Genomic DNA, 16,317 nt, shown 5'->3' with positions numbered 1-16,317 from the left:
TGCACAAAATGCATATTTCGTCTCAGGGAGGCACCAGTATTGAAGAGAAGTGTAATTAGTTACACCCTTCCAAGCCCTGATATGAAAACAGATATTCTGTACATACAGCCCTTAGGAATTGCAGGATCTGAAATTATGTTTACTAAAAGGACTACCCGGTGTCTGTTACTTGAAGGTGGCGGTGAGTAGTTGACACCCGGGTTCGATTCCCAAATGGGTACATTTCTGGTGTCCGTGGTATTGCTGGAACATTGCTAACAGCGGCGTAAAAACACACTCACTCACTACTTGCAAAGCTGACTGGAGCAACATACTGGCGAGCAGAAAGGATAGACTCTACCCTCTAGTGTATAATGTTTGGCCCTCGGAATCCATCTTTATAGACGATGGATTGTGAAGCATGAAATTAAAATATTCTTTATGCTTGAACAGATAAGAATGATCTTTAAGTACATAAATGTCATCAAAACAAATTGGTTTGAATTGCTTCTTTCCATCAAAATATCCCCCCTTTATAAACAGAGTAGCAACATAGTCGAATGTGCATTTCTCTGGGTAGTCTCCCCATCTGGGAAAGTCAGCATTAATAGCGGAAGTCAGCTTCGTGATTACCTCCCATGGCGAGGAGAACCATGATGCATGCCAGCCAGCATAGTTGGCAGGTGATCCGATGAACCATGCATGTGACTTGGGAGAAGATGATTTCCATTCTCTATCTGCTCGAAGTGCATACACATTTCCGTTGTAAACGTCTCTGAACATCTGAAGGCTACACACGCCTATAATTTTCGTAGGCGAATATTCCCAATAAAAGCCATACATAAAATGCTGGAGCACGAAGCCGACCGGAAAAGAATAGCCATTGTGAAGCTTCAAAAACTGCAATATCTTCACATCTGGAGTTTCGTCAGTGTCCATGTAGATGAAGAGATCATCATTTCTGAGTCCTGAAACTCTCGTCTCTAAGGCAGGGGTGATATATTTGTTGATGTAATCCTCTGCAAGACCTCCATATAACTGCCCTTTAGATGGGAATGTATCAATGAATACGTGCATAATCTTGTGGTGGAATCGCTTCATGTATCCTCGTCTCAAATTGTGTAATAACCTTAAAGATCGTGGATCTCCATGTCCAGTATAGTTGGATTCTAGTATCAAAAACAGATCCACGGCTGAATGCACTTGCAACATCTTAAGCATCAGAAGATGGTGCTCCATGTTGAATTTTGTAGATAGAATAATCCGACGTGGTTTATTGCGTGGTGTGGGGACGTGCCCTTGAGGTAGAGACTCCTGGACTATTGAAGGCACAGAGCAATGTGGGCCGCCATAACCGGAAGTGCATCTGCACGTTACTTCAGTACCCCGTAATTTGGAACTTGTTGTACCTGGTATGAAACACCCTGCGGTGCCATTCAATATTTCAAATTCTTCGGAACGATGATCGGAAAGTGTGAAATTCCATGGCTTCTTCAAATCATAATCTTTGTACAAATTAGGTCCAACATCTTCAGGTAGATCCAGCGGTAGGGTGTTGTTGATGGAAAAGAAATTATCAACTGAGAAATACCACTTTTCGAGATTTATTAGATCTTGAGACGTAAATGGAAGATATCTGTTTGGAGGATCTCTTGAGCAGGGAGCACTGAAATGTCGATGTGGATATGAGGTTTCATTATTTGTTTTGGTGGCAGCTGCTCTCAATTTGAAACTGCCTCCGTGTTTGTTCAACATGCCCATAGTTACAATGAAGGATGTGGTCGCTAGTAACAGAAGAAAACCAAACGTCCATCTGATTCTACCAGTGGTTACATGAGTACATATTGAAAGGCCCTTGTTGACCATCGTCATATACTTATATACGGCAAACCTATTCCTCAGTCTTTCATCACCCACTTAATTCCTGAAAATAAAAAAAAGGCAGATTGAAATAGGAACATACATACAATTAAATAATATAACGGCATCCTCGGTAATCCTCAGGGTGTACGCTCCAATAAATCTCCTTGCGATTCATTGTAATCTAACCTTCTGGAATTTGCTTTTAAAGTATACTGAAATTACGATTATAGTTGTCACGTGTGCTATCACCGCTAATAAGTGAGACGTGTCACCTTTGTTAGAAAAATGAGACAACTTTGATAAGCTGTGAGGCAAACGCTGGGTGTGACGTACTATCTGTGTCCTGATATTAGACGGTCATAAAGACAGACAGGTATATTTAAGTAAGCATTACATTGAAGGTACGGATCATCTTCCATGTTACCATATACATAATATATAGTGAGTGCTTTAAGTGAGTCTAAATCTTTGATGGGTAGTACATTATAAGTTGTTCACTAGTCACGATGGGAGCATGGGTTAAGGACCGGTGAACAATGTACTTATCGTACCGAACACCTAAATGTTAATTTTGAACTGTTTGAAGCATGTGTGTTGGATCGTACACTTCAACCAACTTCTGTGAATCAAAAGATTCGAATCTTGCATCTTGCTGTTTTTTCCAACAGGTGTTGTCGCTGAAATGTAACTCGCCAATATTCACAGGGACTACATTTGACCGTTTTGTCAAAATTTATTCATAGGAAAGAGAGTCATAGCCATTGCTGGATTTTGCGAATGAGACATGAAAAACAGATTTATCTCCCTTCCATCGATTCCAATTCAATCATTTGAGAACGATAATATGCTCTAAAATTGATTCGGTGAAAACCCGATCGGCTGCCAAACTTTATACTTAGAAACTATTCAGGGTTCGCCAAACGTTTTCAGAAAGAATCATGTCTAAATGGTAACTACGCCCCAAGATCATTATTTTGTCGTTACTTTTCGCTATTTTTCACTTGTTAGTGGAACAAGTAGTAATCAACAAGCGTGTGTTGTGAAATTTCAGTTTCAATTTTCACACGTGCAACTCTCTCTCCTGCTGGTACTGATGTAAAGTCACAGCAACACAAAATTTCAGTTTTGAATGCTGCCAACTGGCTCACTCGCACGTCGTGGTGTCTGGCACGGTCGCTCAAGGACTCGACGATCAACTTATCGACAAGTAGTTATGGCAAAGGGACATTTGCCATGCAGGAACAACGAGTTTAAATATTAACTTTCTGTCACAGCAGTGAAAATATCACTATTCTCTGGCAAATGTTTTAACAGTTTAGCACATACCAAACAAATATACGGGTACATGGAGGCAAGAAATATTCCAGCTACAAACGTAAATAATGAACAACGAAACACGGGACATCATACATACATTTGTTCTGTTCATTTTTAATTTTGTTTGTTGTGAAATGAAACTTTATATGATCCCAAATCGAATGGTTTTCGGATGACAACTGCAAACAGCCAGTCAGACTTATCGTTCGCTTGGTCACTGAGTAATAAAAAAAAGAGTGTAGAATGGCGTGTTGTGAACGTGTGAAAACATTCCGCAACCTTCACAAAATGTATTTTAAAATGCAATCTTAACTTACCTTTACATACACCTGTGGCGTTCACTGGACGTGTTCGTTTGGGGAAGAAAATTCCCAACAGTACTCTTAAAACATATTCAATAGCTCATCTGTTTAACATTCAGGCGAACAAGCTGTTACAGCTGTCAACATCGCCCTTAAAGATACGAGTTGATAAAGTTACAAATATCCGAGGCTTGCATTATTATGAAGTATCTATATGAACCAGTGTTGATTTAACTGATATCAGTGGACATGAGAGTGAGATTCTATTTATCATCAAAAATCATTCGTCATTAGTTTTCAATGAAAAATGTACATCTCAACACTTTACTACCATCAGACTTGTAGTGCAGCGATGTCTCAGGATAATGACGTCATCAAGTTCATGATGTCATACCATTGTACAAAAACTACTGTCAAAGCGATATCTGATAGGAGATATCATATGATCTGACACACGTGACATCCCCCGTAGAGCACAGTTTTGGATGACAAACATAAATGGTCCTGTAGATGATATAGACTATCGTGTAAGACTTTTCGTTGATGGTACGTCACTGTAGGAATTTTGAATTTGTTCTTGTTTATTTCTAGCAAAGTTTTCCTTAGCGGTGTGCACTCTGCATACTTGTAGCTCTCAGAGGGAGTTAATTCGATTCGCCATGTTTCGGACCTTCGTTTCGACACTCCAGCATATAAACGGTAAATTATCATTTTACACATGTCCAGTAATATAAGTTACATTTCCTTGTATTAGATATTCCGTTTCTAACTATGAAAGTGTATTTGTCGTGGTAGAAGCACGAACTTGTATTCATATGTTACACTGACTGTCTTTACTTAAGTCAGATTTTTATGACTGTATTGCAGTCAATCTTCTCAGAGAATCTACTTATAAGGTCGAATACCTTGTCTGTCGACAGAATTAAACAGGAATATATGAAGATTCTGAATTGTCGTTTTGAAGTGATATTTTATGAAACCTAGAAACCAACATTATTGACGTTTTGCATTATCTGAAGTGTACACGTGCTGCACGCTTTTTTCGCACTACAGTTCGACCGTCTCGTGAGAGCGGAACCTCTGTTGACAGTGCAGTTGATGACGCTCTACAGTTCAACCCAGTTGTAACGGCTGTGTTTACACTATGTCAGAGGAAGGGAACATTGACTCGCATTTGAGCCCAAATGCAGATAAATCTACACGGAAAAGAACTTTGACATCTAAAGGCTTACAGTATAATTTAGTAATCAAGAGCAAAAACTTGAAACAACTGTGTGACAAACTAGTGAAAGTAGAACGGGCACTTTCACCACTGCTAGAAACTGATAGTGAGCAGATAGACTATGAACATGTCAGATCAGTATGTACAGACTGGTTGACTGTTTTTGAAGAAATTCTTAAGGAAAGAGGTGATCTGTCTAAATTAATTAAGACACCTGATGTAGACATTTCAGAGGTATTTCATACAAAACTTTCCTCAGTAGAAACATTTATTGACATGGAGCAGCATTTCAAGATTACAGTGGACAAGTGGTTGCAAAATAAGGAATTAGAGAGGCAGGAACAAGCCAGAGAGAATGATGTGAAGTTAAACTTTGATAATTCGTCAAGATCAAGATCTGTAACTTCGCAGATTTCGTCAGCACGCTTGATAGAGGAGCAGAGAATGGCAGAACTGAAAGCAAAAGAAGCAGTGTTTGAAGAGAGACAGAAATTGGAAATCCAGAAAATGAGGCTGAAAATGGAAGACGAAAGGCTGAACTTAAAAACTGAGATGGCTATTTCAGATGCTCGACGCAGAGTGCTTGATGATTTTGAAGAAGATCTCAGTAGTCGACATTCTGTTTTAAGTAAAATCCATATTGAACCTCTATCTGTCCTTAGAGATAGGAACAATAACTCAAGAGACCTGATCCAGTTACAACCATAAAAGCAACTAGTTCTGTGGATCACTCTTCAGGGAAGGTGATAGCATCAGTTGTTCAACAGCTCAAGAAACCAGTGTCCGAAGTAATGGTTTTCAGCGGTGATCCACTGGAGTACCAGAAATTTATGAGACAGTTCAATCCAGGATTATGATGAATACTGACGATTGTGATGAACTCTTGAATTACCTTGAACAGTATACCTCTGGAGAAGCTAAGAGTATTGTTAGCAGTTATGGATATTTGAACGCTGATAAAGGCTACCCTGCTGCTATGAAGGAATTGAAAGAAAGGTACGGGGATGGAGAGATTATTGTTAGCGCCTTTATAGAGAAGGCATTGGATTGGCCAACTATTAAACCTGACGACCCAAAGGCTCTAGATAAATTCACAGTATTTCTCTCAGAGTGTGAGCATGCTGTAGAAAGTGATGTCTTGGATAACAAGGAAAACCTTAAAAGGCTTGTTATGAAACTTCCTTACTCACACCAGGAGAAGTTCAGAGCCTTGGTCCAAAGTCTACGAGATATTGGTGAACCAATCAAGTTTGCTAATCTTGTCTGTCTCTTGAAAAGAGAATGAAGAAAAGCAAATGACCCCATGTTTGGAAGAGATGATTTACAGATCCATGACAGAAAAAACAAGGGAAGTAACAAGATAACTAGAAACTGGCAAGCCAAACCGAAACTCACCATGGTTACTGGAGTTCAGACATCCAAGACACAGAATGAGAAGTCATCAAACAGGCTTGATGAACCTCCAGGCACAGGTCCACCTACTGATCCAATACGAAGCTGCAGATACTGTGGTGCTGCTGATCATGTTGTCGCTGGATGTCAAGAATTTAGAGTCTTAAGATTTGAAGACAAGACCCAGTTTGTTAAAGACAAAGGACTTTGCTTTAAATGTCTCCAAAGAGGACACCTAAGTAAGGATTGTCGTGCAAACATAACATGTACTAAGTGTCAACGAAGACATAATACTCTTTTCCATCTTGACATAACAGCACCTAAAAGGATGCAGGCAAGTACCTTCAGTTCCAGCATACAACCTGACAAGGGGGTCGGCGAGATCTCATACAGAGCCTGCACAATGGTGATTGTTCCAGTGAAGCTGAGGATGACCGAAGGAATACATGCAGTAGAGACATGCTTTTCTTGACCCCGGCAGCAGTGCTTCCTTTTGTACCACTGACTTGATGAAACAACTAGGTGCCATCGGAAAACCAATGAAGATAAGTATTGATAGCATGGGCCACCCTAGAACAGTTGACACTCACGCAGTGTCCGGTGTAACAGCTTGTAGTCTCTTGATGGATAGTCACGTGGACTTGCCAACTCTGTACACAATCGACAAGCTACCTGTGTCAAAGGCACACATTCCCACCATGGAAGATGTTTCTCAATGGTCGCATCTCCATGACATTCAGATCCCTCAAATAGATGCTGAAGTTGGACTCTTGATAGGCAATAACGTTGCAGACGCCTACACACCAATGGACATAAGAATAGGAGAGGAACATTCACCACATGCAACAAGGACCCGTCTAGGCTGGGCATTGTGGAACCTACCAAGACATGGAGTGACCAATGAATCTTCACAGTTCCCAAGATACACTGTGAACAGAACAGAAATAGTTGCAATCCAAGAGTTTGAATAACTACAGAAACTAGATCACATGGTACGACAGTCATATAATACTGACTTTCCAGAGAGGGTCATAGAAGATGAAAAAGACTTTTCACAAGAAGACAAAGTGTTCATGGAGAGAGTTGCAGAATCAATCAAGTTAAAAGATGGACACTATGAAATTGACCTTCCTTTCAAAAACAAAGAAGTACACTTTCCAGATAACTATTCGCTCGCCTACAAGAGGTTGACTGGACTTAAGAAAAGGATGGAAAAGGATATACAGTTTCATCAAGAATACACTGCCTTCATGGAGAAGGTGTGTGAGAAGGGCTATGCTGAAGCTATTCCTGGTGACGAGCCAGAACCAAGCAACGGACATAAGTGGTACATTCCACATCATGGGGTGTATCATCCCAAGAAGAAGAAGTTGCGTGTGGTATTCATTTGTGCTGCACCATACGATGGAACTTCCCTCAACAAACAGTTGCTGTCTGGTCCTGACCTTACCAATAGTTTGATTGGTGTTCTAATGAGATTCAACAGGAAACCTATGCAATAATGGGAGATATAGAGTCCATGTTCTACCAAGTTCTCGTGCCTACACGTCACTGGGATTACCAACGCTTCCTTTGGTGACCAAAAGGGGACTTCAGCAAACCACCTTTAAAGTACAGAATGAAGGTTCACATGTTTGGCACCACTTCATCTCCCAGTTGTGCCAATGCTGCTTTGCTGAAAACTGCAAATGACAACGAGAAAGACTTCAACCCTGGGATATCACAGGTCATAAGAAATAACTTTTATGTTGATGATTGCTTGACATCTAAAGCAACTGTGACCGAAGCAGTTTCTACAGTAAAGCAAGTAACTGCTCTCTGTCAGAAAGGTGGTTTCCATCTTACAAAGTGGACAGGCAACAGTGAAGAAGTGTTGAGAGAAATTCCCCCTGAAGATAGGGCTGTGAAAGTTAAGGACTTTGAACTTAATAAATTCACAGCTGGTTTTGAAGAGAGAGCATTGGGAATTACCTGGAGGATACCCGATGACGTGTTTGGAGTTACAGTCAACCTTAAATCGACTGAGTGCACTCGAAGGAAAGTGTTGTCTGTGGTATCATCAGTATATGACCACTAGGACTGGTTTCACCATATATTCTGAAAGCAAAGATACTACTTCAGGACATGTGCCGTCTTAGACTTTGATGGGATGAACAAGTTACTGGTTCCAACTGCCAAGTTTGGAAACAGTGGATATCGGAGCTTCCTCGACTGACAGAAATAAGTATTCCAAGATGCTACAAGCCATGTGATTTTGATGCAGTGACTTCTAGTCAGTTACACATCTTCGCAGATGCCAGCAATCAAGGATACGGTGTAGCTGCATATATGATTATGTCCAAGGCCAGAGTAGCACCACTGAAGCGTGTTACAATCCCAAGACTGGAATTGACAGCTGCTTGTGTCGGTGTACGATTGGCTCACATTATCAAGAAAGAACTTCAGTATGAGCTGAATAAAACATTTTTCTGGACAGACAGTATAAGCACAATCAGATATATCCAGAATGAATCTTCTCGCTTCAGAACATTTGTGGCCAACAGAACTGAAGTCATTAGAGATGGTTCGCAACCCAGACAGTGGCAGTACATCCCATAGAGAAGGCATTGGATTGGCCAACTATTAAACCTGACGACCCAAAGGCTCTGGATAAATTCACAGTATTTCTCTCAGAGTGTGAGCATGCTGTAGAAAGTGATGTCTTGGATAACAAGGAAAACCTTAAAAGGCTTGTTATGAAACTTCCTTACTCACACCAGGAGAAGTTCAGAGCCTTGGTCCAAAGTCTACGAGATATTGGTGAACCAATCAAGTTTGCTAATCTTGTCTGTCTCTTGAATAGAGAATGAAGAAAAGCAAATGACCCCATGTTTGGAAGAGATGATTTACAGATCCATGACAGAAAAAACAAGGGAAGTAACAAGATAACTAGAAACTGGCAAGCCAAACCGAAACTCACCATGGTTACTGGAGTTCAGACATCCAAGACACAGAATGAGAAGTCATCAAACAGGCTTGATGAACCTCCAGGCACAGGTCCACCTACTGATCCAATACGAAGCTGCAGATACTGTGGTGCTGCTGATCATGTTGTCGCTGGATGTCAAGAATTTAGAGTCTTAAGATTTGAAGACAAGACCCAGTTTGTTAAAGACAAAGGACTTTGCTTTAAATGTCTCCAAAGAGGACACCTAAGTAAGGATTGTCGTGCAAACATAACATGTACTAAGTGTCAACGAAGACATAATACTCTTTTCCATCTTGACATAACAGCACCTAAAAGGATGCAGGCAAGTACCTTCAGTTCCAGCATACAACCTGACAAGGGGGTCGGCGAGATCTCATACAGAGCCTGCACAATGGTGATTGTTCCAGTGAAGCTGAGGATGACCGAAGGAATACATGCAGTAGAGACATGCTTTTCTTGACCCCGGCAGCAGTGCTTCCTTTTGTACCACTGACTTGATGAAACAACTAGGTGCCATCGGAAAACCAATGAAGATAAGTATTGATAGCATGGGCCACCCTAGAACAGTTGACACTCACGCAGTGTCCGGTGTAACAGCTTGTAGTCTCTTGATGGATAGTCACGTGGACTTGCCAACTCTGTACACAATCGACAAGCTACCTGTGTCAAAGGCACACATTCCCACCATGGAAGATGTTTCTCAATGGTCGCATCTCCATGACATTCAGATCCCTCAAATAGATGCTGAAGTTGGACTCTTGATAGGCAATAACGTTGCAGACGCCTACACACCAATGGACATAAGAATAGGAGAGGAACATTCACCACATGCAACAAGGACCCGTCTAGGCTGGGCATTGTGGAACCTACCAAGACATGGAGTGACCAATGAATCTTCACAGTTCCCAAGATACACTGTGAACAGAACAGAAATAGTTGCAATCCAAGAGTTTGAATAACTACAGAAACTAGATCACATGGTACGACAGTCATATAATACTGACTTTCCAGAGAGGGTCATAGAAGATGAAAAAGACTTTTCACAAGAAGACAAAGTGTTCATGGAGAGAGTTGCAGAATCAATCAAGTTAAAAGATGGACACTATGAAATTGACCTTCCTTTCAAAAACAAAGAAGTACACTTTCCAGATAACTATTCGCTCGCCTACAAGAGGTTGACTGGACTTAAGAAAAGGATGGAAAAGGATATACAGTTTCATCAAGAATACACTGCCTTCATGGAGAAGGTGTGTGAGAAGGGCTATGCTGAAGCTATTCCTGGTGACGAGCCAGAACCAAGCAACGGACATAAGTGGTACATTCCACATCATGGGGTGTATCATCCCAAGAAGAAGAAGTTGCGTGTGGTATTCATTTGTGCTGCACCATACGATGGAACTTCCCTCAACAAACAGTTGCTGTCTGGTCCTGACCTTACCAATAGTTTGATTGGTGTTCTAATGAGATTCAACAGGAAACCTATGCAATAATGGGAGATATAGAGTCCATGTTCTACCAAGTTCTCGTGCCTACACGTCACTGGGATTACCAACGCTTCCTTTGGTGACCAAAAGGGGACTTCAGCAAACCACCTTTAAAGTACAGAATGAAGGTTCACATGTTTGGCACCACTTCATCTCCCAGTTGTGCCAATGCTGCTTTGCTGAAAACTGCAAATGACAACGAGAAAGACTTCAACCCTGGGATATCACAGGTCATAAGAAATAACTTTTATGTTGATGATTGCTTGACATCTAAAGCAACTGTGACCGAAGCAGTTTCTACAGTAAAGCAAGTAACTGCTCTCTGTCAGAAAGGTGGTTTCCATCTTACAAAGTGGACAGGCAACAGTGAAGAAGTGTTGAGAGAAATTCCCCCTGAAGATAGGGCTGTGAAAGTTAAGGACTTTGAACTTAATAAATTCACAGCTGGTTTTGAAGAGAGAGCATTGGGAATTACCTGGAGGATACCCGATGACGTGTTTGGAGTTACAGTCAACCTTAAATCGACTGAGTGCACTCGAAGGAAAGTGTTGTCTGTGGTATCATCAGTATATGACCACTAGGACTGGTTTCACCATATATTCTGAAAGCAAAGATACTACTTCAGGACATGTGCCGTCTTAGACTTTGATGGGATGAACAAGTTACTGGTTCCAACTGCCAAGTTTGGAAACAGTGGATATCGGAGCTTCCTCGACTGACAGAAATAAGTATTCCAAGATGCTACAAGCCATGTGATTTTGATGCAGTGACTTCTAGTCAGTTACACATCTTCGCAGATGCCAGCAATCAAGGATACGGTGTAGCTGCATATATGATTATGTCCAAGGCCAGAGTAGCACCACTGAAGCGTGTTACAATCCCAAGACTGGAATTGACAGCTGCTTGTGTCGGTGTACGATTGGCTCACATTATCAAGAAAGAACTTCAGTATGAGCTGAATAAAACATTTTTCTGGACAGACAGTATAAGCACAATCAGATATATCCAGAATGAATCTTCTCGCTTCAGAACATTTGTGGCCAACAGAACTGAAGTCATTAGAGATGGTTCGCAACCCAGACAGTGGCAGTACATCCCATAGAGAAGGCATTGGATTGGCCAACTATTAAACCTGACGACCCAAAGGCTCTGGATAAATTCACAGTATTTCTCTCAGAGTGTGAGCATGCTGTAGAAAGTGATGTCGTGGATAACAAGGAAAACCTGAAAAGGCTTGTTATGAAACTTCCTTACTCACACCAGGAGAAGTTCAGAGCCTTGGTCCAAAGTCTACGAGATATTGGTGAACCAATCAAGTTTGCTAATCTTGTCTGTCTCCTGAAAAGAGAATGAAGAAAAGCAAATGACCCCATGTTTGGAAGAGATGATTTACAGATCCATGACAGAAAAAACAAGGGAAGTAACAAGATAACTAGAAACTGGCAAGCCAAACCGAAACTCACCATGGTTACTGGAGTTCAGACATCCAAGACACAGAATGAGAAGTCATCAAACAGGCTTGATGAACCTCCAGGCACAGGTCCACCTACTGATCCAATACGAAGCTGCAGATACTGTGGTGCTGCTGATCATGTTGTCGCTGGATGTCAAGAATTTAGAGTCTTAAGATTTGAAGACAAGACCCAGTTTGTTAAAGACAAAGGACTTTGCTTTAAATGTCTCCAAAGAGGACACCTAAGTAAGGATTGTCATGCAAACATAACATGTACTAAGTGTCAACGAAGACATAATACTCTTTTCCATCTTGACATAACAGCACCTAAAAGGATGCAGGCAAGTACCTTCAGTTCCAGCATACAACCTGACAAGGGGGTCGGCGAGATCTCATACAGAGCCTGCACAATGGTGATTGTTCCAGTGAAGCTGGGGATGACCGAAGGAATACATGCAGTAGAGACATGCTTTTCTCGACCCCTGCAGCAGTGCTTCCTTTTGTACCACACTGACTTGAACAAACAACTAGGTGCCATCGGAAAACCAATGAAGATAAGTATTGATAGCATGGGTCACCCTAGAACAGTTGACACTCACGCAGTGTCCGGTGTAACAGCTTGTAGTCTCTTGATGGATAGTTACGTGGACTTGCCAACTCTGTACACAATCGACAAGCTATCTGTGTCAAAGGCACACATTCCCACCATGGAAGATGTTTCTCAATGGTCGCATCTCCATGACATTCAGTCAGATCCCTCAAATAGATGCTGAAGTTGGACTCTTGATAGGCAATAACGTTGCAGACGCCTTCACACCAGAGTTGCAGAATCAATCAAGTTAAGAGATGGACACTATGAAATTGACCTTCCTTTCAAAAACAAAGAAGTACACTTTCCAGATAACTATTCGCTCGCCTACAAGAGGTTGACTGAACTTAAGAAAAGGATGGAAAAGGATATACAGTTTCATCAAGAATACACTGCCTTCATTGAGAAGGTGTGTGAGAAGGGCTATGCTGAAGCTATTCCTGGTGACGAGCCAGAACCAAGCAACGGACATAAGTGGTACATTCCACATCATGGGGTGTATCATCCCAAGAAGAAGAAGTTGCGTGTGGTATTCATTTGTGCTGCAACATACGATGGAACTTCCCTCAACAAACAGTTGCTGTCTGGTCCTGACCTTACCAATAGTTTGATTGGTGTTCTAATGAGATTCAACAGGAAACCTATGCAATAATGGGAGATATAGAGTCCATGTTCTACCAAGTTCTCGTGCCTACACGTCACTGGGATTACCAACGCTTCCTTTGGTGGCCAAATGGGGACTTCAGCAAACCACCTTTAAAGTACAGAATGAAGGTTCACATGTTTGGCACCACTTCATCTCCCAGTTGTGCCAATGCTGCTTTGCTGAAAACTGCAAATGACAACGAGAAAGACTTCAACCCTGGGATATCACAGGTCATAAGAAATAACTTTTATGTTGATGATTGCTTGACATCTAAAGCAACTGTGACCGAAGCAGTTTCTACAGTAAAGCAAGTAACTGCTCTCTGTCAGAAAGGTGGTTTCCATCTTACAAAGTGGACAGGCAACAGTGAAGAAGTGTTGAGAGAAATTCCCCCTGAAGATAGGGCTGTGAAAGTTAAGGACTTTGAACTTAATAAATTCACAGCTGGTTTTGAAGAGAGAGCATTGGGAATTACCTGGAGGATACCCGATGACGTGTTTGGATTTACAGTCAACCTTAAATCGACTGAGTGCACTCGAAGGAGAGTGTTGTCTGTGGTATCATCAGTATATGACCACTAGGACTGGTTTCACCATATATTCTGAAAGCAAAGATACTACTTCAGGACATGTGCCGTCTTAGACTTTGATGGGATGAACAAGTTACTGGTTCCAACTGCCAAGTTTGGAAACAGTGGATATCGGAGCTTCCTCGACTGACAGAAATAAGTATTCCAAGATGCTACAAGCCATGTGATTTTGATGCAGTGACTTCTAGTCAGTTACACATCTTCGCAGATGCCAGCAATCAAGGATACGGTGTAGCTGCATATCTGATTATGTCCAAGGCCAGAGTAGCACCACTGAAGCGTGTTACAATCCCAAGACTGGAATTGACAGCTGCTTGTGTCGGTGTACGATTGGCTCACATTATCAAGAAAGAACTTCAGTATGAGCTGAATAAAACATTTTTCTGGACAGACAGTATAAGCACAATCAGATATATCCAGAATGAATCTTCTCGCTTCAGAACATTTGTGGCCAACAGAACTGAAGTCATTAGAGATGGTTCGCAACCCAGACAGTGGCAGTACATCCCAACTCAGTTGAATCCAACTGATGCAGCATCCAGGGCTTTGAACTATGATGAATTTATTCAGATGGATCAGTGGTTTCATGGACCCTCATTCCTTTGGAATCCCGAGAGTAAGTGGCCATCACATACTGAACTACCAGAGATCAGCCCTGATGATCCCGAAGTAAAGAAAACTGTAAATGCTGCGGTGACAAGTAAATGTATAGAGTCAGTTGAAAGACTTCTCAACTATAGCTCCTCTTGGATGAAACTGAAACGGGTTGTCAGCGTGTATTTGCTGTTGAAAGAAACTCTGCAAAGGAAAGTGCATGAAAAACAGAACTTGAATTCTCAACACGAACATGAAGACTGCACCTTGCCAGCAAAAGAAGCTACTTACTTCTCGGTTCTGATGTTTCATAAAGCCGAGATAGCCATCATTCAGTACGTTCAGAAAAGGCACTTCCCACAGCTTCTTCGCACATTGCAAGGTTCTCATTCAGGACAATTTGAACTCGACAAGCAAGTTAGAAAACTAGATCCGTTTCTTGATAATGATGTGATTAGGGTTGGGGGACGACTGTCCAATGCATTCATCCCATATGAAGTAAAGCATCCTGTCTTGTTGCCCAAAAATTCTTATGTGTCAGAATTGATTGTGAAAGACTGTCATAAATGTGTTGGGCATATGGGAAAGGCAGCAATGCTAAGTCAACTGAGACAGCAATTCTGGATTATTGGAGCTGGGTACCTGATGAAACGCATTATCTCCAGATGCATCGTTTGTCGAAAGTACAGTGCTCGGCAAAAGATACAGAAGATGGCAGACATTCCACTTGATAGACTTACTCCAAATGAGCCTCCATTCACAAATGTCGGAGTTGATTTCTTTGGGCCGTTTTACATAAAAAGAGGTCGTGCGACAATGAAGCGATATGGTGTCGTATTTACTTGCCTGACAGTGAGAGAGCCGTGCACCTGGAAGTGGCCTTCACTCTTGACACAAACTCCTGTATCAATGCCTTCCGTTGCTTCTTTGCTCGAAGAGGATATCCGAAACGCATCAGATCAGATAACGGCACAAACCTTGTTGGATGTGAAAAAGAAATGAGAGAGGAGATCAAAAGGTGGAATCTTCACCAAATCAACAAGGTGTGTACTCAGAGAGATGTAGTATGGGAGTTCAGTCCACCTTCAGGGTCACATCACGGTGGCATATGGGAAAGGATGATTAGAACTATCAGACGGATTCTGTATTCTCTGTTACATGACCAAGTAGTTCACTCTGATGATGAAGGCCTTCAAACAGTATTTTGTGAGGTGGAATCGACCATAAACAATCGCCCAATCACAACAGTGTCCAGTGACCTCAGAGACTTGACTCCATCAACACCGAATCACCTGCTCCTGTTACATGGCAACCAACTGATGCCTCCTGGACTCTTCTGCAAAGATGAATGCTACGCCAGAAAAAGATGGAGACAGATTCAGTATATAGCAGACGTCTTCTGGCGTCGATGGTCACGAGAATACATCACAATGCAGCAAGAGCGACAAAAGTGGACTCGTGAACAGAAGAACGTTGCTGTGAATGATATTGTTCTTGTGATGGACAACTTGCCTCGTAATGCCTGGTGTTTGGGACGAATCCTTGAGGTATTCCCAGACAAAAAGGGACACGTTCGTGTTGTGGTTGTGAAGACACAAAATGCGACGCTGCGGCGTCCTGTGGACAAACTATGCGTTATCACTGAAAATGACGATATTAAGAAGTGACTGTTTGAAACATCATCCAGCTGTGTAGATTGTATTTGAATTTCAGATAGTAATTGTTTTCGTTTATTCTTCACAATTAGTGGGTCGGAATGTAGGAATTTTGAATTTGTTCTTGTTCTTGTTCTAGCAAAGTTTTCCTTAGCGGTGTGCACTCTGCATACTTGTAGCTCTCAAAGGGAAATAATTCGGATTTGTTTGCACACGTTTTTCGATTCGCCATGCTTCGGACCTTCGTTTCGACACTCCAGCATA

At 41.7% G+C, this 16,317-nt stretch overlaps 3 protein-coding genes across 3 annotated transcripts; 2 read left to right on the top strand and 1 right to left on the bottom strand.

Moving 5' to 3' along the window:
• Window positions 1-336: 336 nt before the first annotated feature.
• On the bottom strand, window positions 337-1,740 carry LOC137256632 (beta-1,4-mannosyl-glycoprotein 4-beta-N-acetylglucosaminyltransferase-like). Its single transcript, XM_067794558.1, has one exon. The coding sequence runs from the start codon at window positions 1,738-1,740 to the stop codon at window positions 337-339; it is 1,404 nt and encodes a 467-aa protein (XP_067650659.1).
• A 3,799-nt stretch (window positions 1,741-5,539) lies between these two features.
• Window positions 5,540-5,968, top strand: LOC137256550 (uncharacterized). The gene has a single exon (XM_067794448.1). It carries the CDS (start codon window positions 5,540-5,542, stop codon window positions 5,966-5,968), a length of 429 nt encoding a protein of 142 aa, XP_067650549.1.
• A 6,023-nt stretch (window positions 5,969-11,991) lies between these two features.
• LOC137256463 (uncharacterized) lies at window positions 11,992-16,065 on the top strand. Its single transcript, XM_067794333.1, has 4 exons — window positions 11,992-12,173; window positions 12,786-13,098; window positions 13,910-14,733; window positions 15,252-16,065. The coding sequence occupies exons 1-4, from the start codon at window positions 11,992-11,994 to the stop codon at window positions 16,063-16,065; spliced, it is 2,133 nt and encodes a 710-aa protein (XP_067650434.1).
• The last annotated feature ends 252 nt before the right edge of the window (window positions 16,066-16,317 follow it).

The sequence above is a fragment of the Haliotis asinina genome, chromosome 1 (assembly GCF_037392515.1).
Source record: "Haliotis asinina isolate JCU_RB_2024 chromosome 1, JCU_Hal_asi_v2, whole genome shotgun sequence".
Lineage (NCBI taxonomy): Eukaryota > Metazoa > Mollusca > Gastropoda > Lepetellida > Haliotidae > Haliotis > Haliotis asinina.
Note: the sequence above shows the minus strand (reverse complement) of the source record. Positions and strands in the feature narration are given on the sequence as shown.

Coding starts and splice junctions, on each gene's coding strand:
- LOC137256632 (XM_067794558.1), bottom strand. CDS start 1,740: ATGGGCATGTTGAACAAACACGGAGGCAGTTTCAAATTGAGAGCAGCT.
- LOC137256550 (XM_067794448.1), top strand. CDS start 5,540: ATGAATACTGACGATTGTGATGAACTCTTGAATTACCTTGAACAGTAT.
- LOC137256463 (XM_067794333.1), top strand. CDS start 11,992: ATGGTTACTGGAGTTCAGACATCCAAGACACAGAATGAGAAGTCATCA. Junction 12,174..12,785: donor AGATTTGAAGACAAGACCCA/GTTTGTTAAAGA, acceptor ATAACGTTGCAG/ACGCCTTCACACCAGAGTTG. Junction 13,099..13,909: donor AGAAGAAGAAGTTGCGTGTG/GTATTCATTTGT, acceptor GTTTGGAAACAG/TGGATATCGGAGCTTCCTCG.